Source organism: Panthera leo, chromosome E1, assembly GCF_018350215.1.
Source record: "Panthera leo isolate Ple1 chromosome E1, P.leo_Ple1_pat1.1, whole genome shotgun sequence".
Lineage (NCBI taxonomy): Eukaryota > Metazoa > Chordata > Mammalia > Carnivora > Felidae > Panthera > Panthera leo.
The window spans coordinates 25,322,176-25,349,285 of NC_056692.1; the positions used below are offsets into that span (position 1 = coordinate 25,322,176).

The 27,110-nt window shown below is 36.8% G+C and overlaps 1 protein-coding gene across 12 annotated transcripts in view; it reads left to right on the forward strand.

The window, feature by feature from the left end:
* Positions 1–27,110, forward strand: part of BCAS3 (BCAS3 microtubule associated cell migration factor) — a 608,014-nt gene that overhangs the window by 11,089 nt on the left and 569,815 nt on the right. For all 12 annotated transcript variants that reach the window (XM_042915733.1, XM_042915732.1, XM_042915730.1 and 9 more), the window contains 2 exons: positions 124–199; positions 16,897–17,003. In XM_042915733.1, coding sequence (XP_042771667.1) covers positions 124–199; positions 16,897–17,003 — 183 coding nt within the window. The remainder of the gene's footprint in view (positions 1–123; positions 200–16,896; positions 17,004–27,110) is intronic.

Here is a 27,110-nt window from a genome sequence, read left to right on the forward strand (position 1 = left end):
GAACATCTTGGTGAAGTTGGAAAGAGATAAGATTGGCTTTATTTAAGTTACTTTTTGTCTTGAACTTCTGTAATACTATAACTGTAAAACATTTTTATTCAAACCTTTCTATTTACTATGCAGGCTTACAGTGGAACACCTCTGACAGAAGAAAAGGAGAAAATAGTCTGGGTCAGATTTGAAAATGCAGATTTAAATGGTATGGTTTTAACTTTTTTGGAACATATGAATTAAATGTTTGTTGGAGGATGACCTAATTCTAAAAAGAGAACTCTTACTTTAGATTACTTTCTCTACAGTAAGTTTTTAGTTTTCAAACGAAATTTATTTTTAGTTTAAAAAGTAACGTAACCACACTATGGAAACTTCATTAGAACTTGTACAAGTCTTTAAAAAAATTTTTTTTTTTTTATGTTTGGTTATTTTTGAGAGACAGAGAGATACAGCATGAGTGGGGGAGGAGCAGAGAGAGAGGGAGACACAGAATCCAAAGCAGGCTTCAGGCTCTGAGCTGTCAGCACAGAGCCCGATGGGCTTGGACTCACGAACAGTAAGATCATGACCTGAGCCGAAGTTGGACACTTAACTGACTGAGCCACACAGGCGCCCCTGTATTGTAAAAGTCTTAAAGTAACTGTAACATATGGTGCCTAGCCTTAAGCTTTAGGACATAAAGATTTCTTAGAGAAGTTAATGTTTGATCAGTTATATAGGATTTATAACTGCACACTTAGTACTGTTGAACTTTTTAGACTTTTAACATTTTTTTCTGGACAAGATTTATGTCTGGGTTGGCTCTTTTGTTCTCAGATACATTCCTGCATTCCATTTCTTTGTTCCATCCTGCTCCCTTGCAAGGTGGCTGCCCATTGTCTTTTTCCCATGATACCATGTCTGTTGTCTTCTGCTGAGTTTGGGAGGCATTGGTGAGAAATTGAATGAGAGGATGGGAGAAAAGGAAGAGTATTATTCCTTCTCCTCTCTCTGTTAGTGACTGCATTTCCTCTGTCGTTCTAGCTTCTTCCAGGCAGTTCCATTGGTGTTCCAGTTTTTGCCAGATGACCCAGCATCCTATACTCTCTGTCTCCCTAGCCTCGGGGTGGTAATGGTTTCCTACTGTTGTTAATACAATAGGCAGCCTCAAAGTTCCTTTTTTAGTCTCTCAGCTATTCTGTCGTCTGTAACCAGTTGTCTTTATTAAATTCTCAGTTATGAACACACTGAATTATTTTCATTTCCTAGTGGGGCTTTGACCGATATCATACTCTTGAGTCTTCATCTCCTCTAAGACTTTAAAAATGTGATGCTGTATTTTTTTTTTCTTTAAGCTACTGTCCAGGAGAGAGAGGCTAAGTAGCACTTCTGCAAATTGGTTTTTTTTTTTTTTTTTTTTTTTTTGCATTTTTGGATTCTTTATTAGCTGATTCATTCAAATAATAGCAACTTGTTGGGCTCTCTTTGTGGGAAATAAAAATTCATTTGTATGGGTAATTATTTATGACTTATAAACTTTTCCTACTATGTTTGCCTTTGAAAGCTTCTTATATCTTTGATTTTCTTTCTCTTTATGACTGTTAAATTGCCTTGTTTACTAGTGTATCCTTCCTTCTTTTTTCCTTTCCTTCATTAATAACTAGGTAACTATTCATCTTTTGTTTTCTATCTTTTCCTCTTGAATTCAGACTCTTCTTTCTTTTCTGGAAGTATATTTTGTTTAGTGGATGTCAGAAAGTATTAGAGAGCTCTCTCTCTCTCTTTCTTTTTTCTTTTTTTAAATATTTTATTCTTAAGTAATCTCTGCTTCCAGTGTGGAGGTCAAAGCCACAACCCTGAGATCAAGAGTTGTATGCTCCATTGACTGAGCCAGCCAGGCTTAGCATTAGAGCACTTTCTTTCTTTCCTTTTTTTTTTTTTTTAATGTTTATTCTTGAAGAAGAGACAGAGTTCAAGCAGGAGAGAGTCAGAGAGACACAGAATCCAAAGCAGGCTCCAGGCTCTGAATGGTCAGCATAGAACCTGATGTGGGGCTTGAACCCACAAACTGTGAGATCATGACCTGAGCCAAAGTTGGATGCTTAACTGACTAAGCCACCCAGGTGCCCCTAGAGAACTTACTTACCTTAATAACAAAGCAAATGGTTGTCGTCTTGGAAATATTAGTGCCAGATAGTAGCAAAAGCTTGTTATACAACATATGTGAAATATTAAAAATAATTTTTATTTTTTTATTTTTTAACTTTTAATTATTATTATTTTTTAAATGTTTATTTATTTTTGAGGGAGAGAGACGGAGTGAGAGCAGGAGAGGCATAGAGAGAGAGGGAGACACAGAATCCAAAGCAGGCTCCAGGCTCTGAGCTGTCAGTACAGAGCCTGACACGGGGCTTGAACTCACGAGCTGTGAGATCATGACCTGAGCCTAAGTTGGACGCTTAACTGACTGAGCCATCCAGGTTCCCCTTAGCTTTAAATTATTTTTTTAATTTAAATCCAAGTTAGTCAACATATAGTGTAATAATAATTTCAGGAATAGAATTTAGTGATTAGTCACTTACATATAACACCCAGTGCTCATTCCAACAAGTGTCCTCCTTATTGCCCCCACCCCTTTAGTCCTTCCCCCTACCCAACACCCTGCCAGCAACCCTCAGTTTATTCTCTGTATTTAAGAGTCTCTTATATTTTGTCCCCCACTCTGTTTTTTTTTTTAAATTTTTTAATGTTTATTTATTTTTGAGAGAGAGAGAGAGAGAGAGAGAGTATGAGAGGCAGAGGAGCATAGAGAGGAGACACGGAATCCGAAGCATGCTGCAGGCTTTGAGCTGTCAGCACAGAGCCCGACGTGGGGCTTGAACTCATGGACTGCGAGATCATGACCTGAGCCGAGGTCGGAAACTTAACTGACTGAACCACCCAGGCGCCCCTGTCCCCCACCCTCTTTTTATATTATTTTTGCTTACCTTCCCTTATGTTCATCTGTTTTTTATCTTAAATTGTACCTGAGTGAAATCGTCTATTTGTCTTTCTCTGACTGACTTGTTTCATTTAGCATAATAGGCTCTAGTTCCATACACGTTCAGATGGCAAGATTTCATTCTTTTTGATTGTCGAGTAATATTCCATTGTACGTGTGTGTGTGTGTGTGTGTGTGTGTGTGTGTGTGTGTGTGTATATGTATATATATATGTCACATCTTCTTTATCCATTCATCAGTGGATGGACATTTGGACTTTTTCCATACTTGGCTATTGTCGATAGTGCTGCTATAAACATTGGGGTGCATGTGGCCCTTTGTATCCTGTATCCTATGGTTAAATAACTAGTAGTGTAATTGCTGGATTGTAGGGTGGTTCTATTTTAAATTTTTTGAGTAACCTCCATAGTGTCTTCCAGAGTGGCTGCACCAGTTTGCATTCCCATCAGCAGTGCAAAAGGGTTTCTCTTTCTCCACATCCTTGCCACCATCTGTTGTTGCCTGAGTTGTTAATGTTAGCCATTCTCATAAGTGTGAGGTGGTGTCTCATTGTGGTTTTGATTTATATTTCCCTGATGATTAGTGATGTTGAGCATTTTTTCATGTATCAGCCATGTGGATGCCTTCTTTGGAAAAGTGTCTATTCATGTCTTTTGCCCATTTCTTCACTGGATTGTTTGTTTTTTGGGTGTTACACTTGATAAGTTCTTTATAGATTTTGGATACTACCCTTTATCCTATATGTCGTTTGCAAATATCTTCTCCTATTCCATTGGTTGCCTCTTAGTTTTGTTGATTGTTTGCTTAGTTGTGCAGAAGCTTTTTATCTTGATGAGGTCCCAGTAGTTGATTTTTGCTTTTGTTTCCTTTGCTTCTGGAGACATGTCAAGTAAGAAGTTGCCGTGGCTGAGGTTAAAGAGGTTGTTGCCTATTTTCTCCTCTAGGATTTTGATGGCTTCCTGTCTTACGTTTATGTCTTTCATCTATTTTGAGTTTATTTTTGTGTGTGATGTAAGAAAGTGGTCCAGGTTCATTCTTCTGCATGTTGCTGTCCAGTTTTCCCAGCACCATTTGCTGAAGAGACTATCTTTTTTCCATTGGATATTCTTTCCTGCTTTGTCAAAGATTAGTTGGCCATTCATTTGTGGGCCCATTTCTGGGTTTTCTTTTCTGTTCCATTGATCTGTATATCTGTTCTTGTGCCAGTACCATACTGTCTTGATGATTACAGCTTTGTAATACAGCTTGACATCCAGGATTGTGATGCCTCCTGCTTTGGTTTTCTTTTTTCAGGATTGCTTTGGCTATTGGGGTCTTTTCTGGTTCCATCTAAATTTAGGATTGTTTGTTCTAGCTCTGTGAAGAATGCTGGTGTTATTTTGATAGGGATTACTGAAAATAATTTTTAAAGGCATAGGTTCATGTCCACAACAAAAAACAAAATGATTTTAATATCACAAAATTAACATTTAGAAAATGTCAAAATAATCTTTACTTAAGCATGGTTTCTGTTGTTTTGTTTTTGTTTTGTTTTTAAATAGTGAGTAAGAATTGCTGGCATAATATTCCATAAAGCCTTTGCTTTATTGAAGTAAAATGTACCTGGAAATGTAGATGGGTCTTGCTTGAAAATTATTTTAGTCTGTGTGTGCTATTGAACTTACAGTAGTTGTTTTATTTTTATTTATTTATTTATTTTTCAGAAGGTTATCTTTTGGTTTTATTGATTGTTTCCTCTGCTGTACAGAAGCTTTTAAAAAATATAGTCCAAATAGTTTATTTTTGCTTTTGTTTCCCTTGCCTTAGGAAACATATCTAGAAAAGTGTTGTTACAGCTGATATCCAAGAAATTACTACCTGTGCTCTCTTCTAGGATATTTATGGTTTCAGGGATCACGTTTAGAATACAGAGCTTCCACCTCTTTGGTTAAGTTTATTTCTAGGTATTTTGTTATTTTTGATATAATCATAAATAGGACTGCCTTCACAATTTGTCTTTATGTTCCTTTATTGTTAGTGTATAGAAGTGCAACAGATTTCTATACACTGATTTTGTATCCTGTGAGCTTACTGAATTCACTTATTAGTACTTGTAGTTTTTTGGTGGAGTCTTTCAGGGTGTTTTTTTTTTTTTTAATATTTTATTTTATTTTTATTTTATTTTATTTTATTTTATTTTATTTTATTTTATTTTATTTTATTTTATTTTATTTCATTTCATTTCATTTCAGTCATTTACATCCAAATTAGTTAGCATATAGTACAACAATGATTTCAGGAGTAGATTCCTTAATGCCCCTTACCCATTTAGCCCATCCCTCCTCCCACAGTCCCTCCACCAACCCTCTGTTTGTTCCTCATATTTAAGAGTCTCTTATGTTTTGTCCCCTCCCTGTTTTTATATCATTTTTGCTTCCCTTCCCTTATGTTCATCTGTTCTGTGTCTTAAAGTCCTCATATGAGTGAAGTCGTATGTTATTTTTCTTTCTCTGACTAATTTCACTTAGCATAATAACCTCTAGTTCCATCCACGTAGTTATAAATGCCAAGATTTCATTCTTTTTGATTGCCAAGTAATACTCCATTGTGTGTACGTATGTGTGTGTGTGTATATACACACACCACATCTTATTTGTTCATCCATTGTTGGACATTTGGGCTCTTTCCATACTTTGGCTATTGTTGATAGTGCTGCTATAAACATTGGGGTGCATGTGTCACTTCGAAACGGCACACCTGTATCCCTTGGAAAAATACCTGGTAGTACAATTGCTGGGTTGTAGGGTAGTTTTATTTTTAATTTTTGGACGAACCTCCATACTGTTTTCCAGAGTGGCTGCACCAGTTTGCATTCCCACCAGCAGTATTAGAGGGTTCTCCTTTCTCCACATCCTCACCAGCACCTGTTGTTTCTTGTGTTTTTTTGTTTTTTTTTTTTTAAATTTTTTTAACGTTTATTTATTTTTGAGACAGAGACAGAACATGAACGGGGGAGGGTCAGAGAGAGGGAGACACAGAATCCGAAACAGGCTCCAGGCTCTAAGCTGTCAGCACAGAGCCTGACGCGGGGCTCGAACTCACGGACCGTGAGATCATGACCTGAGCCGAAGTCGGCCGCTTAACCGACTGAGCCACCCAGGTGCCCCATCTTGTGTTGTTAATGTTAGCCATTCTGACAGGTTTGAAGTGGTATCTCATTGTGGTTTTGATTTATATTTCCCTGATTATGAGTGATGTGGAGCATCTTTTCATGTGTCTCTTGGCCATCTGGATACCTTCTTTGGAAGAATGTCTCTTCATGTCTTCTGTCCATTTCTTTCCTGGATTATTTGTTTTTTGGCCATTGAGTTTGATAAGTTCTTTATAGATTTTGGATACTAAGCTTTTATCCAGTACATCATTTGCAAATATCTTCTCCCATTCCATAGGCTGCCTGTTAATTTTGTTGATTGTTTGCTCTGCAGAAGCTTTTTATCTTGATGAAATCCCTATAGTTCATTTTTGCTTTTGTTTCCCATGCCTCTGGAGACATGCCAATAAGAAGTTGCCATGGCCGATATCAGAGAGATTGCTTCCTGTGTTGTCCTCTAGGATTTTTCTGGTTTTCTGTCTTACATTTAGGTCTTTCATCCACTTTTTAATTTATTTTTGTGTATGGTGTAATAAAGTTGTCCAGTTTCATTCTCTTGTATGTTGCTGTCCAGTTTTTCCCACACCATTTGTTGAAGAGACTGTCTTTTTTTCCGTTGGATATTTTTTCCTGCTTTGTTGAAGATCAATTGACCATTTAGTTGTGGGTCCATTTCTGGGTTTTCTGTTGTGTTGCATTGATCTGTATATCTGTTTTTGTGCCAGTACCATACTGTCTTGATGACTGCAGCTTTGTATTATAGCTTGAGGTCTGGAATTGTGATGCCTCCAGGTTTGTTTTTCTTTTTAAAAATTGCTTTGGCTATTTGGAGGCTTTTTCTGGTTCCATCCAAATTTAAGATTGTTTGTTCTAGCTCTGTGAAAAATGCTGGTGGTAATTTGATATGGATTGCATTAAATGGCTAGATTGCTTTGGGTAGTGTAGACATTTTAACAATATTTGTTCTTCCGACCTATGAGCATGGAATGTTTTTCCATTTCTTTGTGTCATCTGCGATTTCTTTCATAAGTGTTCTATAGTTTTCAGAGTACAGAACTTTTACCTTTTTGGTTAGGTTTATTCCTAGCTATCTTACGTTTTTTTGGTGCAATTTTAAATGGGATCAATTCCTTGATTTTGTTTTCTGCTCCTTCATTATTGGTGTATAGAAATGCAACAGAATGTACATTGAGTTTATATCCTGTGACTTTGCTGAATTTGTGTATCAGTTCTAGCAATTTTTTGGTGGAGTCTTTTGGATTTTCTGCATAGAGTATCATGTTGTCTATGAATAGTGAAAGTTTGACTCCTTTCATGCCCATTTGGATGCCTTTTATTTCTTTTTGTTTTTCTGATTGTTGAGGCTAGGACTTGAAATATTATGTTGAGCAACAGTGGTAAGAGTGGACATCCCTGTCTTGTTCCTGACCATAGAGGAAAAGCTTTCAGTTTTTCCCCATTGAGAATATTAGCTAAGGGTCTTTTGTATATGGCCTTTTTGATGTTGAGGTGTTTCCTCTATCCCTACTTTGTTGAAGGTTTTTATCAAGAATTGATGCTGTATTTGGTCAAATACTTTTTCTGCATCTGTTGAGAGATCATATGGTTCTTATCCTTTCTTTCATTAATGCGGCATATCATATTGATTTATGAATATTGAAGCACTCCTGCAGTCCAAGAATTGTGGTGAATAATTCTTTTAATGTACTGTTGGATTTGATTTATTAGTATCTTTTGGAGAATTTTTGCGTCCATGTTCATCAGGGATATTGGCGTGTAATTCTCCATTTTAGTGGGATCTTTGTCTTGTTTTGGAATCAAGGTAATGCTCGCCTCATAGAATGAGTTTGGAAGTTTTCCTCCCATTTCTATTTTATGGATCAGTTTGAGAAGAATAGGTATATTAACTCTTCTTTCAATGTCTGGTTTAAATGTCTGGTAGAATTCCCCTGGGAAGTCATCTGGCCCTGGACTTTTGTTTGTTGGGAGATTTTTTATTACTGATTCAATTTGTTTGCTGATTTTGAGTCTGTTCAAATTTTCTATTTCTTCCTGTTTCAGTTTTGGTAGTTTGTATGTTTCTAGGAATTTATCCATTTCTTCCAGATTACCGTTTGTTGGCATATAATTTTTCATAATATGCTCTTATAATTGTTTGTTTTTCTGTGGTGTTGGTTGTGATCTCTCCTCTTTCATTTGTGATTTTATTTGAGTCTCTTATCTTTTCTTTTTGATAAGTCTGGCTAGGGATATATCAGTTTTATTATTTCTTTCAGAAAACCAGCTTTTAGTTTCATTGGTCTGTTCTGTTTCTTGTTTTGTTTTGTTTGTCTGTTTCTATGTCATTTATTTCTGCTCTAGTCTTTATTGTTTCCCTTCTTCTGCTGGCTTTAGGCTTTATTTGCTGTTCCTTTTCTACCTCCTTTAGGTGTTAGATTAGGTTGTGAATTTGAGACTTTTCTTCTTGAGGATGGCCTTTGCTTCATCCCAAAGGTTCTGGACTGTTATGTTTTTATTTTCATTTTCTTCCATGTATTTTTTTTATTTTTTCCTTAATTTCCTGGTTAACCCAATGATTCCTTAGTAGGGTGTTCTTTAGCCTCCATGTATTTATCGTCTTTCCAAATTTTTCTTGTGGTTGACTTCAAGTTTCATAGTGTTGTGGTCTGAAAGTATACACGATATGATCTCAGTCTTTTTCTACTTGTTGAGGACTGATTTGTGACCAAATATGTGATCTGATCTATTCAGGAGAGTGTTCCATGTGCACTCAAAAAGAATGTGTGTTCTGCTGCTTTATGATGAAATGTTGTGAATATATCTCTTAAGTCAGTCTGGTCCAGTGTGCCATTCAAAGTCTTGCAGAATAATTTAGAAGGTTATTATTAGCTGTCTATAGATTTAAATTATTTTATGTTATTAATGAAACTCTATTAACTATTAATTAAATTAAAAGTTACAGTGTTCTAATTGAAAATTCTGCTCTGGTGGTTGCTTTCTCCTCCTTTCATCAGGCCTGGAAGCTGTGCTTTTTAGTTTGGAATGATAAGAGTGGTACCAGTTGGCCCTTTGTCTCCAGATTGCAGCCCGTTTCATTATGACTTATCATGGTTGGGGGTTGAGTAGTTGACGACTGACAAGATAATTCTAAGGATCATGGCTTATTGGGACTCTCTAATCCTGGGTTTTCCTAGCTGTCTCCATTCTTAATCGTTGCATTAACTTTGACTTGGTGTTAGGTAGAGACTACTGCTTTTGGAACTCATTGGAGAGTGGGATTATGTCCCTTAGTGTCATTGTCACTATTCTCTTTCTGCTTCCAGGCAGTCTGGTTTATATCTAAGCTTGTTTTTCTTGAGGCATTGTACTGGAAAAAGCACAAGAAGTAGCCAAAGCAAGTTAATATCCTAACATTTTTCTATCAGATTCCCTAAAGGAGAGCGTATAATTTGAGTCCCAAAATGCATCATGTTAACCAGCTGGTTTTCTATAGTATTACAAGAACTGCCAACCTTCTAGCCTGTGAAGGGAAATTCTTATCACTCCCTAGCCCATCTTGACTTGGTCAATTCTAGTATAAAACTACTAGTATACTACTATATTCCATGTGTTATATAGTGTATTATATATACTATGCTATAGTATAGTATAGTACTCACTATTATACTTAGGTATCCATTTTTATATTCAACAGGTTTGTTTTTTTTCCAGGTGTGATTGGTTTAAGAGAATCAAATATTTTTTTTATTGTGGTAAAATACATATAACATAAAATTTACCATTTTAATCTTTTATTTATTTATTAAAAAAAATTTTTTTTTTAACATTTATTTATTTTTGAGACAGAGAGAGACAGAGCATGAACGGGGGGAGGGTCAGAGAGAGAGGGAGACACAGAATCGGAAGCAGGCTCCAGGCTCTGGGCCATCATCAGCCCAGAGCCCGACGCGGGGCTCGAACTCACGGACCGTGAGATCGTGACCTGAGCTGAAGTCGGACGCTTAACTGACTGAGCCACCCAGGCGCCCCTTTTTTAATCTTTTAAAAAGATGTTTTTTTTAATTGAGAGAGAGCCTGAGTGAGTGGGGGAGGGGCAGAAAGGGAAGGAGAGACAGAATCCAAAGCAGGCCCTGTGCTTTGCACAGCACAGAGGCTGCTGTGGGGCTCAGTCCCACAAACTATGAGATCATGACCTGAGCTGAAAGTAAGAGTCTCTCAACCAACTGAGCCGCCCAGGTGCCCCCATTTTAACCATTTTTAAGTGTACAGTTTAGTAGTGTAAAGTACATTCACACTGTTATGCAAACAATGCCTAGACCTCTTTTCATCTTGTAAAACTGAAACTCTGTACCCAGCCCCACATTCTCACCTTCCCATTAGCTCTTGGCGACCACCATTTTACTTTCCGGCTCTATGAATTTGACTACTCAAGGTACTTTGTAAGTGGCATTTGTCTTTATGTCTGGCATATTTCACTCCAGATGTCAAGGTTCATCCATGCTGTAGCATGTATTTCCTTTTAATATGATATAATGTATACTATATTACATTTAATATATATAAAATATATATAAATAATTATTAAATATTATATACAATATATTTCTTTTCTTTTTAAGGCTGTATAATATTGCATTGTTTGTATATATCACATTTTGTTTATTCATCGATGGTCATTTGGGTTGCTTCCATCTTTTGGCTTTGTGAATAATTGTGCTATTAATATTTGTGTACAAATCTCTCTTTGAGTTTCTGTTTTCATTTTTTTCTGAGTATATATCCATAAGTGGAATTGTGGGCTCATACGTTAATTCTGTTTTTAATTTTTTTGAGGAGGCACCATACTAGTTTTCATAGGGGAATTATTTATTTATTTATTTTTATTTTAGAGAGCACGAGTGGGGGAGAGGGATGGAGGGGAAGAGAGAGAGAATCCCAAGCAGGCTCCACGCTCAGTGCAGATGCCGTCTGATGTGGGGCTTGATCCCATGACCCCGGAATCATCTGACCTGAGCCAAAATCAAGTTGGATGCTTAACCGATTGAGCCACCTAGGTGCCCCAGGAGAATTAGTTTCTTTATCCTACTCGTATCATATAGCTGGAAAGGATAGTGGCTTGAAACTTCTAGTCATTCACTTCTTGCCACTACTTCTTTATGAATGCTTGCTTCTCTTCTTTGACTTCTCTAACGAGGATGGAGCAGTGATTACTCAGAGCTCTCTGATCATACCTTTATGATTATGCTATATGATCAAGGAGGACAAAGTATTCTTTCGGTGATCCAGGAAGATTACCTTCCAGTTACTGGTATAGTTGCAATGGCCAAGGATGTAGTACTAGAATTGGCTCAACTGGCTGTGTGCCTGTTCCTATGCTTAGTGGGGAGTGAGATCAATTACCAGGTAAGGGGGGAGGTTTAGAGTAAGAAGTGTGTGAAGCATACAAAGATAATAGCTGCTGCAAGTCTCTGTTGCTCTAGTGTGCTTGGGTCCACATTTCAGCTGTCTCCTAGACCTTTCACTTAGATGTCTCACAAGTGCTTCAAACTCTTATTCCTTTTCCCATCTATGTCCCCTCAAAAGCTATATTTCAACCCCACTTGGCTTTCAGGTCATTAATGGCACAGAACTTTTCATTCCTCAGAATCTTTGTACAGGAGGCCTTTTGGCTGAAACATTCTTTTCTGCCTTACTTCTCATTCATCTACTAGCATCTACTAAAAATGACGTCTCAGTTTTTAGACTGGGTATTGGCAGTTTATTTTATTTTATTTTTATTTTAGAGAGAGTGTGAGTGGGGGAGAGGGTCAGAGGAAGAGAGAGAGAGAGAGAGAGAGAGAGAGAGAGAATCTTAAGCAGGCTCCATGCTGACTGTGGATCATGAGTCTGGGATCATGACCTGAGCCAAAATCGAGTTGGACACTCAACCGACTAAGCCACCCACCAGGTGTACCTAGCTGGGTATTGACAGTGTGTTGCTGCTATTAGTACAATGTGGAATACAGAAGAAGCTGGTTTGGGAGAAAGATCTAATTTCACTTTACACCTCGATTTTTTAGGTGAGTCGAAAACTGGGTTTTAGGTGAATCGAAAACCCAGCCCCTGCCTCTTCCACCATTTGCAAACATTTTTGTAAGGAGGGAGAGTGTACAGAGTGCAGTATGACGTTCACTTATAAGACTGGACAAGGTTTTGGAAGATGGGTGAATGAAAGGAGAACATTGTTGTCTAAAACCACAAAAGAATGCTACATATCTCTAAAGGAGAGACTGCAAAATCCATATTTATGGGTGGAATAAAAAAGAAACCAGAAAAGAAGATAAAGAGCAGCTATGGGTAGAATAACCAGTGATGGTATAATAGAGGATATAAAGGAAAGTCAAAGAATAAGGATGCATACAATTTTTATAAAATTAGGAGTTTCATTCAAGAGTAATGAAGTCTTCTGTACCACCATCCAGAGAAAGAAAAGTAGTGCCAGTGACTAAGCAGAATCTAAAATAAGAGAAAGGAGATTTTGTTCATATAATGACCTCAGGGTTTTATATGTGGCATTTGAGCCCTTCTAAAAATAATAATCTGTGATCAAGATGGTAGCTGTATTAGAAAGATACCTGGATTGCGTATCAAGAATCTGGAGATTTCTTGGGGCACCTGGGTGGACAAATTGGTGAAGTGTCTGACTCTTGATTTTGGCTTAGGTCATGATCTCATGGTCATGAGACTGAGCCCCAAGTTGGGTTCTGTGCTAGGTGTGAGACTTAAGATTCTCTCAAAATCTCTCTCTCTCTTTCCCCCTCCTCCTTCCCCCACCCTCTGCCCTTCTCCTCTGCTCACATGTAATATCTCTCAAAAAAAAAAAAAAATCCTGAGGGATTTCTTTAGTTTTGAGTAAATTATACCTAATTTGTCAAAATGAAATTGGCTCCTGCTCTTTGTATAAAACAGGATTGTTGTGTGTCAGATTAGATGATCTAGGTATCAGAGCACATCGAAAACTATGAAAGACCATATTGATGTTAGATATAAAGAGAATTATGCCCTTGGAAAATAAGTTTGTAATTCTGAATTTTCCTAGACATAGAACCATGTGCTGTTAACTTTGTGCCAGTGAATTTGTGTCAAAAGAAAGTAAAAAAAATTACTGATTATAAGCTTTGTTAAACATTTTGATCTTTATATTTGAGCAATGGGGCATAACTAATATAGTGGATGGAGGTGAAGAAGTATGTCATTATTTGTATTTTTTAAAAAAGCACCTGTTGTATGGAGTTTATGGGCAATGGTGGATGCAGGAAGCCATTTTATGCTTTTGGAGTTGATGTTGGTGTAAGAAGAGAGCTGTTTAGGAAGACACAGGTGATAGATTGGTGGTAGATTTATTGCAAGAGAGAAGGAAGAAGGTGATTCCTGACTTTGCCAACTGGTTAGATAATCATTCTATTCACCAAAATTGAGAACCTTGGAGGAAGATCAGGTTTGCGACAAAATCATTATCTTTCTTTTTTTTTTTTAATGTTTATTTTTGAGAGAGAGAGAGAGAGAGAGAGAGAGAGAGAGAGAGTGTGTGTGTGAGAGGAGGAGAGGGAGACACAGAATCCAAAGCAGGCTCCAGGCTCTGAGCTGTCAGCCCACAGCCTGATGCAGGGCTCAAACCCATGAACCACGAGACAGTGACCTGAGCCGAAGTGAGAGTCTTAACCAACTGAGCCACCGAGGTGCCTGGGAAATCATCTTTGAGTGGAATTTGATTTTCTACTGAGACATCCAAAAACCTATGTTGAGGAAGTCACTAGCATACACTAATGGAATTAGTGGATGGAATGAGACCACTTGAGAGGGTATATTGTGAGAAGAAAAGAGTGTTTAGGAATTAGCTTTGGACAACTTCAATATTTAAAGAATAGGTGGAAAGGGTTGAGCCAGTGGAGGAAATGGTGAAGGAATGATTAGAGCAGTAGGAGGAAAACTAGGAGAAGGTTGTACATGGAAACCAAAGGAAAATATTTTAAGGAGAAACTGATGAGCATTGATTATAGCTGCTAAATAGTCTGAAAAGATGGGCTTAAAAAACACATATTGCATTCAACAACTTGGAGATTATTGCTGAGATTATATTGATTATCAGTGAGAACAGAAAACGTTTTGAAATGGATTTGGGGTGAAAGAAATGCAGAATAGATGACAGTGGCAAATAATCAAGGAATTTAGCTTCTAGAAGGAGAGGAGAGTAATGAAGTCAAATAAAGGAAGAGGGATATTGTTTCAATTTATGATTTTTTAAAACCTTATTTATTGTGCAAATATATCATGGTAAATAATACAAAAGTATGGCTCAGTGAACAAATTTTTACAAAACCACCTGTGTAACAATCACCTAGGGTAAGAAATAGAATATTGCTACCTAATTGCCTAGTGATTTTGAATTTCACATAAATAAAATTATTCACTATATAGTTTTTTTTATATCTGGCTTCTTTTGCTTATTATGTTTGTACGTTCATCAATATTATGATGTATGGCAGTGGTTCAGTACTATTCCATTGTTGCAATATACCCACTGTGCTTTTCTACTTTCGTTTTGATGGACATTTGGATTGATTCCAGCTGTTGGCTCTTTACAAATACTGTTGCTATGGAGGTGCCTGGCTGGCTCGGTTGGTAGAGTGTGTGACTCTTGATCTAGGGGTTGTGAGTTCAAGCCCCACGTTGGGTGTAGAGATTACTAAGAAAAAAATAAATAGGCTTGAAAAAAATTTTTAAAGTTAATGCTGCTATGGATATTCCTGTGCTTGTCTCTTGGCTTCAAGTGAGTGTATATCTGGAGTAGAACTACTTGGTCAAAGGGCATGGTATCTTCAATTTGAGAATATATTGTCAAACTGTTTTCCAAAGTGATTGTACTGTTTTACATTCACTAGCAGTAAATAAACAATTACTTTATTTCACATCCTGCCCCTTGGTTTTGTCATTGTGGTTTAAAAAAAATTTTTTTTTAACGGTTGTTTATCTTTTTGAGAGAGAGGGCGGGGGAGGGGCAGAGAGAGAGGGAGATGCAGAATCTGAAGCAGGCTCTGAGCTGTCAGTACAGAGCCCGATGTGGGGCCCAAACTCATGAACCATGAGATCTGTGAGATCATGACCTGAGCTGACGTTTGGGTGCTTAACCGACTGAGCCACCCAGGGGCCCTTTGTCATTGTGGTTTTAATCAACACTTCCTTAATTACAAATGCGATTGAGCTACTTTTCATATTTATTGATGATGGATTTATTTGAATATCCTTTTTTTGAAGTGTTTTTTCACGTCTCCAGCCTGTTTTTCTAATGACTTTTTCATATTGATTTTTAATTGTTATGTGTATGAGATATGTCCTTGTGGGGTTATATTTGTTACAAGTCTCTTTTCCCCTGCTGTGGCTTGCCTTTTCACTTTTCTGGTAAGGTTGGCTCATGATTAATTGAAATTCTTCATTTTAATGTAATAGATAATGTAGTAGGATTGTGTAATATTTCTTTTTTTTAAAGATTAAAAACTTTTTTTTTTATTTTTGAGAGAGAGAGAGAGTGAGCATGTGTAGGCATGTGTGTGAGAGCAGAAGAGAAGAGAGAGAGGGGGACAGAGTATCTGAACTGGGCTTTGTGCTGACAGTAGAGAGCCTGATGTGAGGGTTGAACTCATGAACTGTGAGCTTATGACCTGAGGCAAAGTTAGATGCTTAACTGACTGAGCCCCTAGGTGCCCCTAGGTGATATTTTGTGTGATATTTCTATAGCAGTGCTGGATTGCCATAGAATGTACTAAGAGAATGGATAGTTGGATTCATCTAGGATTGAGATTTTGTGAGTTGGGCACCATGCAGAGATTCCACAAAAAGAGATTTGAGACTGTAGATTATTGACAGAAGTTACTGAGATAATTGATCCAAGAGTGTAAGATGGAAAGAGAGTCAATATAAGATGATCTATAGAATAGAGAGAAGGTAGGGGTGTCAGTGGACCTGAGGGCCTAATGAAGTCAGAGAATGGATCATAATGGAAGTGGTTGAGCAAACTTGCTGGAAGATAAGGTTGTGATTTAAGAATAGAATGCTTGAATTAGTGTTTTGTGAGGTGCAATAGTTTTGTTCAGGAAGGATATCTTTTGTCATATTGATTTTATAACAGATGCTTAATATTCATTGATGTGAATTGGAAGTTGATTACACAAGTACATATAATTCTCTTGTAGTGGACTCTATGCCTGGTGTTCAGGTATATCAGGATTCACTTCCTATACATGAAGGAATATAACTTGTCTTCCACTGTTAAATTTACAAATATTAGAAATTCTAGCAGATTACACTTCATATTTATATTTAATTAATTTTAGTAAAATTTTTTATTTTCATGTATCACTTACAGATAGATGGTTTTGTTCCTGGTATTAATATTCCCAAGTTCTCTAATGAGACTTTGGTTTTTAAAACCTTACTTGTGCAGATAATTATAAGTACTGTTAAAAAAAAAATACTAGTTTTCTAATTTCAGCTTCCTGATCCCTGTTCACTTTCTTTTAAATGATGTCTTCCAAATACTTTTTATTGAAAAAATGTTTGTTTATTTATTTTTCTTTTTTTAAAATTTAAACCCAAGCTAGTTAACTTGGATTATATAGTGTAATAATGTTTTCAGGAATAGAATTTAGTGATACATCATTGAAAAACAATTTAAACAACTGTTACACTAATAATATTAAAGAAGAGTAGTTGTTTACTTTTTAATTTGCTTCTTTGTGACTTAATTCTAATGCAGATACATCAAGAAATCTGGAATTTCATGAAATACACAGCACTGGGAATGAGCCGCCTCTGCTGATTATGATCGGCTACAGTGATGGAATGCAAGTCTGGAGCATCCCAGTAAGTATGAAGAAGGTTGAATCCCTAAAATATAATACTTTCCACCATGCTAGCTGATGTGAAATCTGGTGATACTTTCTGTAAGGTCTCATTAACTCTATTAAGTAGTTATTATTATTATTATTATTATTATTTCCCTTCTATTTTCCAGAATGGTAAAAAAGCTTGCAGAAGGCTTTTTCTTTTCTTTTTTCTTTTTAAATTAATTAATTAATTAATCAAAATTTTTTTTGGAGAGAGTGAGAGGGTGCAGATGAGCAAGGGAGGGGATAGAGAGGGAGAGAGAATTCCACGAGGGGCAGAAAGAGAAATGGGGCTCACCCGAAGCGGGACTCGAGCTCACCTGATGTGGGACTCGAACTCATGAACCCTGAGATCATGACCTGGGCTGAAGTCAGATGCTTAACTGACTGAGCCATCCAGGCACCCCTCTTTTCTTTTTTAAATTAGCAGTCATTAAAAATCAATGTTTTGAATCAGTTAAAACATTTATGTGGTACAAAATTCAAGTTACAAAGGGTTAAAAAACCTTTCCACCCTTGTCCCCTATTTCCCCTCGAGGCAACTAGGATTTCTAGTTTCTTATGTATCCTTATGGCTGTATTTTATGCAAATGATAACATAAACAAATCTGTTTCTGCCACCCTGCCCTCTCTAAAAGATGGTAGCATATTATGCAACTTAGTCTATACCTTGCTGTGTTTTACTTTTTTTTTTAATTAAAAAAAAATTTTTTTAATGTTTATTTATTTCTGAGAGAGAGACAGACAGAGTGCGAGCAGGGGAGGGGCAGAGAGAAAGGGAGACACAGAAGCCAAAGCAGGCTCCAGGCTCTGAACTGTCAGCACAGAGCCGAACGTGGGGCTTGAACCCATGAACTGTGAGATCGTGACCTGAGCCAAAGTCGGACGCTTAACCGACTGAGCCACTCAGGCGCCCCTTTGTTTTACTCTTAATGTCAATATTCAGAGAGCTTCTTCTTTGAAGGTTATAGCTGTGTATAATTCCATTGTTTGGATTTTCTTTAATTTATGTCATTTATTTCCTATATTGAAAAAACTTGAATGTCTTTTTTTTTTCCCTGCTCTTAGCCATAATGATATAATATGTGAATTTGAACAAAGGTTATTTTATGTCTGTGTATCTGTATAAGATAAATCAAAATTTTGATAAATGTTTAAAATTGCCTAATATTGGTCCCAGTTTGCCTGTTAAATCTTACATGTTCCTCTTTGGGATGACGAAAAATAAAATGTCCTAAAAGAGGAAGAGGCTAGGTAGGATCATAGCTGAGTGAACTGTAGTAAAGATTGCATAATTTGGCTTGTACTTACATTCTGGCATGGCCTAAATATCGAATCTCTCCAGTAGATGATAGGGGGAAGGGGAACTTCTGTTGTGTGGTTCTTTTGCAGTTGGAGGCTCAGGGTCAATACAGAGACTTTTAATTTATACCTTTAATAAATTCATTCACCAAATTGTTGTATGTGTGTGTTTCTGCTAAAATTTTTGCCCCCTCTTTTTGGTTCCGTTGGGTAATACCAATTCTTAAAAGATTTATAGGAAAACATAGTTTATTATGTCAAATTTAAAGGAATTTGAGATGTTCTTGAGTACAGAATTTGGCTTCAGTGGCATAAGGATTATTAAGTAATGATCACATTGGACTTCATAATTCTTTAACATTTTTAGTAAAAAATTATTCTTTGATAAATCACGATGAACTTCAGTCTTTCATCTAATCGTATAATTAATTATGTATGGTATTATTATTTAGGGTTTGGGGTTTTATATTTCTTGTTTTTAAAGATTGGCTTTTTTTTTTTTTTTTCCAGAGGTAGAAGAATCCTGCTGATATGTCATATAATGAGTGTCCTCTTTCTTTTGCCTTTTTTGGATGTGTAGTTGATGTTTTTCATGGGTCTACAATGTTGTTTGTGATTTAAGTATCATGCCAAAGACATGGACAAAGGACTTAAAATTAGGCAGTGTTTTTTGTTTTTTTTCCCCCTTCCAAGAGAAATATTTCTAGGTTTTGTGATCAGAGGAAAAGATTTTGTAAATGTAACTTTTTCTTATTAATAGATACAACATTTTAAACTCTTATGCTGTCTGTTGACAGGCTTGAAGGCAGAGGGGAAGCTAGAGCTTTAACAAGAAGGTTGAGTCTGTGTGATTAGGGGTGTTGACTGGATTGAGCACATTCCTTTGGTGGTACTCAGGCTACCCAGTTGTTTCGGTTATAATTAGAGGTATCACTTTTAATAGTTTTAAAGTTAACTTGTGTTTAGCTGTGAGTAACTTTAAAAGTTTTCTGACTAATTTAAATTACTTCTTTAAAATAGTTCTTATGCCCAGATTGTATTTTGAGACACTTGAATAATCTTTTCTTCATGGAATATTCATTAGCTGGTTGTTTACTCTTGTAGTATTATAGCTCTGTGAGAACTATTTCATGAATTAGGAGGCATTTTGGGAAAATAGGCTCCTTCTGTTGCATTGATTGTGCTCTTACTATGTCCAAAGCATTTTATATACACATGATCTCATCTGTTGTATACTGTGAGGTAGAAGTTGTCGTATTTATAGGTGTTAACATCACACTACGTGTAAGAGGCGGGATTAGAATTCAAACCCAGTTCTATCTGACTTCGTCTTCAAAGCGTATGATCTCAGAGCTGTACTTCATTACTCTCCAAATGTGATAGCAAAAGATATGCCATGCAAGTACACCAGTGTTCATTGTGAAAGGTTATGATATGGCTTCAAATATTCATCTTTTATAGAGTATCATGACTGTTACCCATTACTAACTAACCCCTTCCAAAACTTGTTTATCACTAGTCAGTTATTCAGTAATCACTTAAGTGTTACCATGTGCTAGACAGTGGGGAGCTTTATGTTGGTCAACCCAGGAATAATCCCAGCTCTTAGGGGTCTTTGCAGACCATAAATCATATTTGCTTTTGAGTAAGTGTGAGTGGGCAGAAAGTCAATCCCTGTCCAAACCATAGCTCAGTTTTTGCTTCAAGTTTGTGAACAGGGTTCCCTCGTGTTGATTTTATATAACCTGTGAGTCTCAGATGAAGAAAATAAACATATCCTGGGTAAACATTTAAAAAATTGTTTACAAATTGCACAAATTTGAACAAGGCTTAAATAGTGCCTTGACAGACAGTTAAGTGGAGATAGCTCAGAAGCAGAACTGCCCAGAAGTAGTTTCTCGACTGCCTAGTCCCCACCACTTTGTTTACAGGGTGGCTGTAGGAAAACACTGGCTTTCCCAAGCTGTCAGGCCCTTTTTTCAACACATCGGATGTAAGAAAGAATGATTATTTGTTGATGTTTGGATAAACAGGCCCTTTTCCCATTCATGCCTAACAATCTCTTTGCCTCTTTTTGGTAATATAAATACAGGTTCTTGTGCTTAAAATTCTTAATTAAAAAAAAAAATAAATAAATAAAGGTTGTACATGGACTAAAGGCCAAATAGTTTTATGAGATTTGTTTTAAAAAAAGCAGTTCTATACATTTCCTTTCATGACTCCTTTAATTCTATTAGCTCTTATCTCAGTATATATTTCAGTTATTTTAATACATCATACTTACATTCGTTATTTTTCTTTTCTCCGAGTCTTATACATAGAGTGATTTCGTGCTGTGAACTATGAGGACTTAAAAGGTGTTCATTTATTCAGCAAAGGCCTGGGATAAAATAATGTATTTTGAACAAAACAGACGTGGTGTTTGCTCTAATGGAGCTAGTAGGGGAGGTGAATTTAAATAAAAATCAATTAATATACAACTTAAATTGAAATTCAAGGAAAAGAATAAGAGATTATAGTAAGAAAGTGGCCTAGAAGTTAGGATTTAGCCAGGGAATGCTTGAAACGGCAAACAGTAAAGTCTGTGGCTCTGAGGTGGAAATGTTCTTTCCTGTATGGTTGGACATTGATTTAGATTTTTTAAGTTTTTGTCTTCTTAAAGAATATTGAGACAAATATCTTTATGATCATGTAATTTGGAGAGATCAATGAAAGTAGATACACCAAGGCTCTTGATAGATTTTCCAGATTGCATTCTTGTAAAGCCATTTGTACTTACCCCATTCATTTATTAATTCACTTACTCAGCAAAGATTTATTGATTTTTGTTTATGAGCCAGACCCTGTTCAAGGTGCTGGGAAAACAACAATGAACAAAACAAAATCATTCTTTGTGTGGTAGGGAGGAAGATGATAATAAACAAACATCTAGTATACTAGATGATGGTAAGTGTTAGGATGGGGTGGTTGATGTTGCTGTGGGTTGTTGTATTATACAGGGTGGCCTGGGGAAGTCTCTCTCAAAGATCCTTTGAGCAAAAGTGTGGAAGAGTGATCCTTATGGGTATTTGAAGGAGGAACATTCAAAGCCAGTACTCTGTGGTAGGACTTTGTTTCCTGTGTTCAAGAACAGCAAGGAGGCAGTTTAGCTGGAGGTGGGTGGGCAAGGTGAAGAATGCTTGGAGATGATGCCTGAGAAGTGGTCGTGGGCTAGAGCTTTGTCAACTACAGACTTCACAAATTTCAAATGTAGAGCAAAGTTGTGACAATTTTATGGTGAAAGCATGTATATCTACACCTAGATTTGAATCATTAAAATTTTACTATACTTCCTTTATTTCATATCCATCTTGTTCAATGCATTTCAAAATAAATTGTAAACTTCAGTATACTTTACCCTATTTTTTCGTGCTATCATTAATTAGAGTTCAATATTTGATTAATTTTTGTTGGATAAACTCTACAGCCATTAAATACACAATTCTTAATATGTCAAGTTATTGAGCTTTGATAAATGCATACACCTAGGTAACCCAGATCTCTGTCAAGATACAGAACATGTTTATCACTGAAGAAATTTCCTTCATGTCTATTCCTAGTTAATTTTCTTCCATCCCATTCAGAAGCAACCACTGTTCTCATTTTTTCCCTCACTATAGATTAGTGTTGCCTGTTTTATAACTTCCTGTGCTATTATACTATATGCACTTTTTCTTTTTTTTTTTTTTTGTGGAAGGCTTCCTTCACTCAGCATGTTTATGAGATTCACCCATGATGTTTATTCCTTTTTATTGCCAAATAATACTCCAACTTATGAATATACCATAGTTTATCCCTTCTTTTAGTGATGGATAGCTGGGCTATTTGTAGCTTTTGCCTTTTCTGACCAAAGCTGCTGTGAAGATCTTCTGTAAGTCTTTTTGTTAAGTGTGTGTTCATTTCTCTTAGGTAAATGCCTACAAGTGGAATTGTAGCTTCATAGGGTAGGAATGTGGTCAGTTTTATAACAGACTCCAAACCTTTTTGTACCATCTTATATTTCCCCCAGCCGTGTAGGAGTTGTTCCATTAACCTCATCAACATTTGGTGTTGTCCATCTTTTTAATTTTAGCCATTCTTATGGGTGGCACCTTGTGGACTAATAATGTTGGACTACTTTTTCATATATTGTTGGCCATTTGAGTATCTTTTAGGAATATCTTTTAGGATTTTTTTTGCCCACTAAAAAAATGAGTTGTGGAAGTCATTTGAGGATTTTGAACAGATGTAGACAGCGATGCCTCTTACAAAATAGTAAAGGTATGATAAAGAGCAAATATGGGTGGAAAGATAGTGAGTTCAGTTTTCAGTTAGTGGAGGATGAACTGGTAGTGCTGGTCCATGAACTGGTAATAGTGAAGTATTTGTTACTGTATGCAACAAAATAAGTACAGAAAATGAGAGTAAGCTTTTAGACATCCATAGCTGTTTGCTAGTTGCACATCATCTAAATATGTGTTTGTCATTTACAGAAGTATCTGTTTGTGCCAGAATGGAAATTAAAAAATAAATAATTGGTCATTTATAACATGGTTTGACAAATACTATCAACAGGGCATCCAGGTGGAGGAGGAGTTTATGAGAGTGTCTATGTTTTAGACGTTGTGTAGTCATGTTATTTTATTTAACACAGACAACTCTCACTTCTATGATTATTAACATTCATTTTAGTGGTTATATGCACTCTGGACATGGGATGAGATATAGAAGTTTCAGGGAAGAAATCTGAACTGCAAGATGAGAACTTGGATTTATTAAATCTTTCAGCCAGTGTGAACTCATTAAAAATCCTTGAGTAACAGAGATACATTGCAAAATCCATACTTAATAAAGATTTATTTTGCAGTGACAGTGGGATGAATAGAGAATAGGGAGAAAAGAAGAGGTTATAAGGCTACTTAGGAATCAGTTTCAACATTGTCCAATATGAGGTTGAGAACCTTGAACAAAGTTTGTTTTTGTGGTATCTGATAAGATATTAAGAGGAGAAGAAAGAGTCAAAGTTGTTCCCAAGGTATTGACCTGGGGCTGGTGCTACCTGGTATGTAAGATAGCTAGTTTTAGAAGAAGTAGAATTTATTATTAGACTTATACTTACATTATGTTAAAAATTATATGAGGCAAAAATTGTATTGCATAGTGTAAGTAATAGAGGTCTCACTTAAAATTTTCAGTGGATAAGAAACCCAAGATATACCATTATAAAAGTCCTGATAGTTTTCCCTACTTTTTATGTTGTCTATTTTTTTATTTATTTAAAGATTTAATTTAATTTTAATTTTAATTATTTTATTTTTATTTTTTATTAAATTAAAAAAAGTCTTTATTTTTGAGACAGAGAGAGAGAGAGATAGACAGACAGACAGACACACAGCATGAGCAGGAGAGGGGCAGAGGCAGAGGGAGGCACAAAATTTGAAGCAGGCTCCAGGCTCTGAGCTGTCAGCACAGAGCCTGATGTGGGGCTTGAACTCACAAACCTTGAGATCATGACCCAAGCCAAAGTTGGACGCTTAAACAACTAAGCCACCCAGGAGCCCCTTAGTTTAGTTTTTAATTTAATTTAATTTAATTTAATTTAATTTAATTTAATTTAATTTAATTAATTTAATTTAATTTAATTTAATTTATTTTTTAAATTTACATCCAAGTTAGCATATACTGCAACAATGATTTCAGGAGTAGATTCCTTAATGCCCCTTATCCATTTAGCCCATCCCTCCTCCCACAACCCCTCCAGTAACCCTCTGTTTGTTCTCCATATTTAAGAGTCTCCTATGTTTTGTCCCCCTCCTTATTTTTATATTATTTTTGCTTCCCTTCCCTTGTGTTCATCTGTACTGTGTCTTAAAGTCCTCATATGAGTGAAGTCGTATGATATTTGTCTTTCTCTGACTCATTTCGCTTAGCATAATACCCTCTAGTTCCATACATGTAGTTGCAAATGGCAAGATTTCATTCTTTTTGATTGCCGAGTAATATTCCATTGTATACATGTACCACATTTTCTTTATCCATTCATCCATCGTTGGACATTTGGGCTCTTTCCATACTTTGGCTATTGTTGATGGTTCTGCTATAAACATTGGGATGCATGTGTCTCTTCAAAACAGCCTACCTGTATCCCTTGGATAAAGACCTAGTTGTGCAATTGCTGGGTTGTAGGGAAGTTCTATTTTTAATTTTTGAAGGAACCTCCATACTGTTTTCGAGAGTGGCTGCACCAGTTTGCATTCCCACCAACAATGCAAAAGAGATCCTCTTTCTCTGCATCCTCGTCACCATCTCACAACTAGTATGGAGGTTCCTCCAAAAATTAAAAATAAAACTACCCTACAACCCAGCAATTGCACTACCAGGTATTTTTCCAAGGGATACAAGTATGCTGTTTCGAAGCGACACATGCACCCACATCCTTGCCAACATCTGTTGTTGCCTGAGTTGTTAATGTTAGCCATTCTGACAGGTGTGAGGTGGTATCTCATGGTGGTTTTGATTTGTATTTCCCTGATGATGAGTGATGTGGAGCATTTTTTCATGTGTCGGTTGGCCATCTGGATGTCTTCTTTGGAGAAGTGTCTATTCATGTCTTTTACCCATTTCTTCACTGGATTGTTTGTTTTTTGGGTGTTGAGTTTGATAAGTTCTTTATAGATTTTGGATACTAACCCTTTTCTGATATGTCATTTGCAAATATCTTCTCCCATTCTGTCGGTTGCCTTTTAGTTTTTAGTTTCAGTTTTAGTTTTGCTGATTGTTTCCTTCACTGTGCAGAAGCTTTTTATTTTGATGAGGTCCCAGTGGTTCATTTTTGCTTTTGTTTCCCTTGCCTCTGGAGACGTGTTGAGTAAGAAGTTGCTGTGGCCAAGATCAAAGAGGTTTTGCCTGCTTTCTTCTTGAGGATTTTGATGGCTTCCTGTCTTACGTTGAGGTCTTTCATCCATTTTGAGTTTCTTTTTGTGTATGGTGTAAGAAAGTGGTCCAGGTTCATTTTTCTGCACATCGCTGTCCAGTATTCCCAGTACCACTTGCTGAAGAGACTGTGTTTATTCCATTGGATATTCTTTCCTGCTTTGTCAAAGATTAGTTGGCCATACATTTGTGGGTCCATTTCTGGGTTCTCTATTCTGTTCCATTGATCTGAGTGTCTGTTTTCTTGCCATTATTTTTAATTTGAGAGAGAGAGAGAGAGAGAGAGAGAATGAGAATCCTAAACAGGCTCCATGTTCAGCATAGAGCCCGACATGGGGCTCGATCCTACAACCCTGGGATCATGACCTGAGCTGAAATCAAGAGTCAGATGTTCAACTCACTGAGCCACCCAACTGCCCTTTAAGATTTTATTTTTTAATTTTTCAATGTTTATTTATTTTTGAGAGAGAGCGAGAGACAGTGTGTGTGTGTGTGTGTGTGTGTGTGTGTGTGTGTGTGTGTGTGTGTGTGTGTGAATGGGGGTGGGGGGAGCAGAGAGAGACAGAGACACAGAATCCAAAGCAGGCTCCAGGCTCTGAGCTGTCAGCACAGAGCCCGATGTGGGGCTCAAACTCATGAACTATGAGATCATGACCTGAGCCCAAGTCAGACGTTCAACTGACTGAGCCACCCAGGCACCCCAAGATTTTTTTTTTTAAGTAACCTTCACACCCAACGTGGGGCTCGAACCCTGAGATCAACAGTTGCATGCTCCACTGACCAAGCCCATCAGGTGCTCTTTCTGGTGTCTGTTTAAGTGGCTACTTAGTTTTATCATTCTCTTTTGAAATTCTTAATGTCTTAAAAAAATTTTTTTTAATGTTTATTTTTGAGCGAGAGAGACAGAGAGAGGGAGGGAGGGAGGGGGAGGGGCAGAGACAAAGAATCTGAAGCAGGCTCCAGGCTCTGAACTGTCAGCACAGAGCCTGATGCAGGGCTTGAACTCATAAACCACAAGATCATGACCTGAGCTGAAGTTGGACGCTTAACCTACTGAGCCACCTAGGTGCCCCTGAAATTCTTAATATCTTAAAAAATCTTGAAAATATATTCATTACAGTACCTAGAAGATGACGGTTGCATTGCATGAAACGGTATTTTTTCTTTCTTTTTTTTTCCAAAGGTTTTTTTAATGTTTCATGTTTTTATTTAAATTCTAGTTAATTAACACACAGTATAATAGTTTCAGGAGTAGAGTTTAGTGATTTTTCACTTACATATTACACCCAGTGCTCATCACAACAAGTGCCCTCCTTAATACCCTTAATCACCTTAATACCTCCTTAATCACCCTTTTAGCCTAAATCCCCCACCCCCTACCTCCCCTCCAGCTCCAAGAAAGCACTCCAAATGTTAACTTACTGAACCTAAGGTTCATGTGGAGTGCCTTCTTGGAGCTTTGAATGTACTTCAAAGATGTGACACTAGGTGTCACTAACACATTGCGGTAAGAAAAGTGCAGCTGTTCTCTTGAAAGGAAATATTTCCCCTAGCTTTTAGCGTATGTAGCTTTTACACTAAAGCTTTAGAGAAACATGCAAGGGCATATTTGAGGTAAATACCAATTAGTATTTTATTTATTAGAAGTTGGGTGCCAGTAGACCTTGCCATGTCACGATTGCTAGCCAGGAACAATTTTTATGAGTTTCACTTGGGAGCAATATAAAGTCTATGATTTGGGTATCTGGCAAACAGAGGAAATTTGAATATGGACCTGAATCAAAAAATTGTGCTCATTGAAAATAGGTCCTTATTTTGTTTGGTCTAGTCT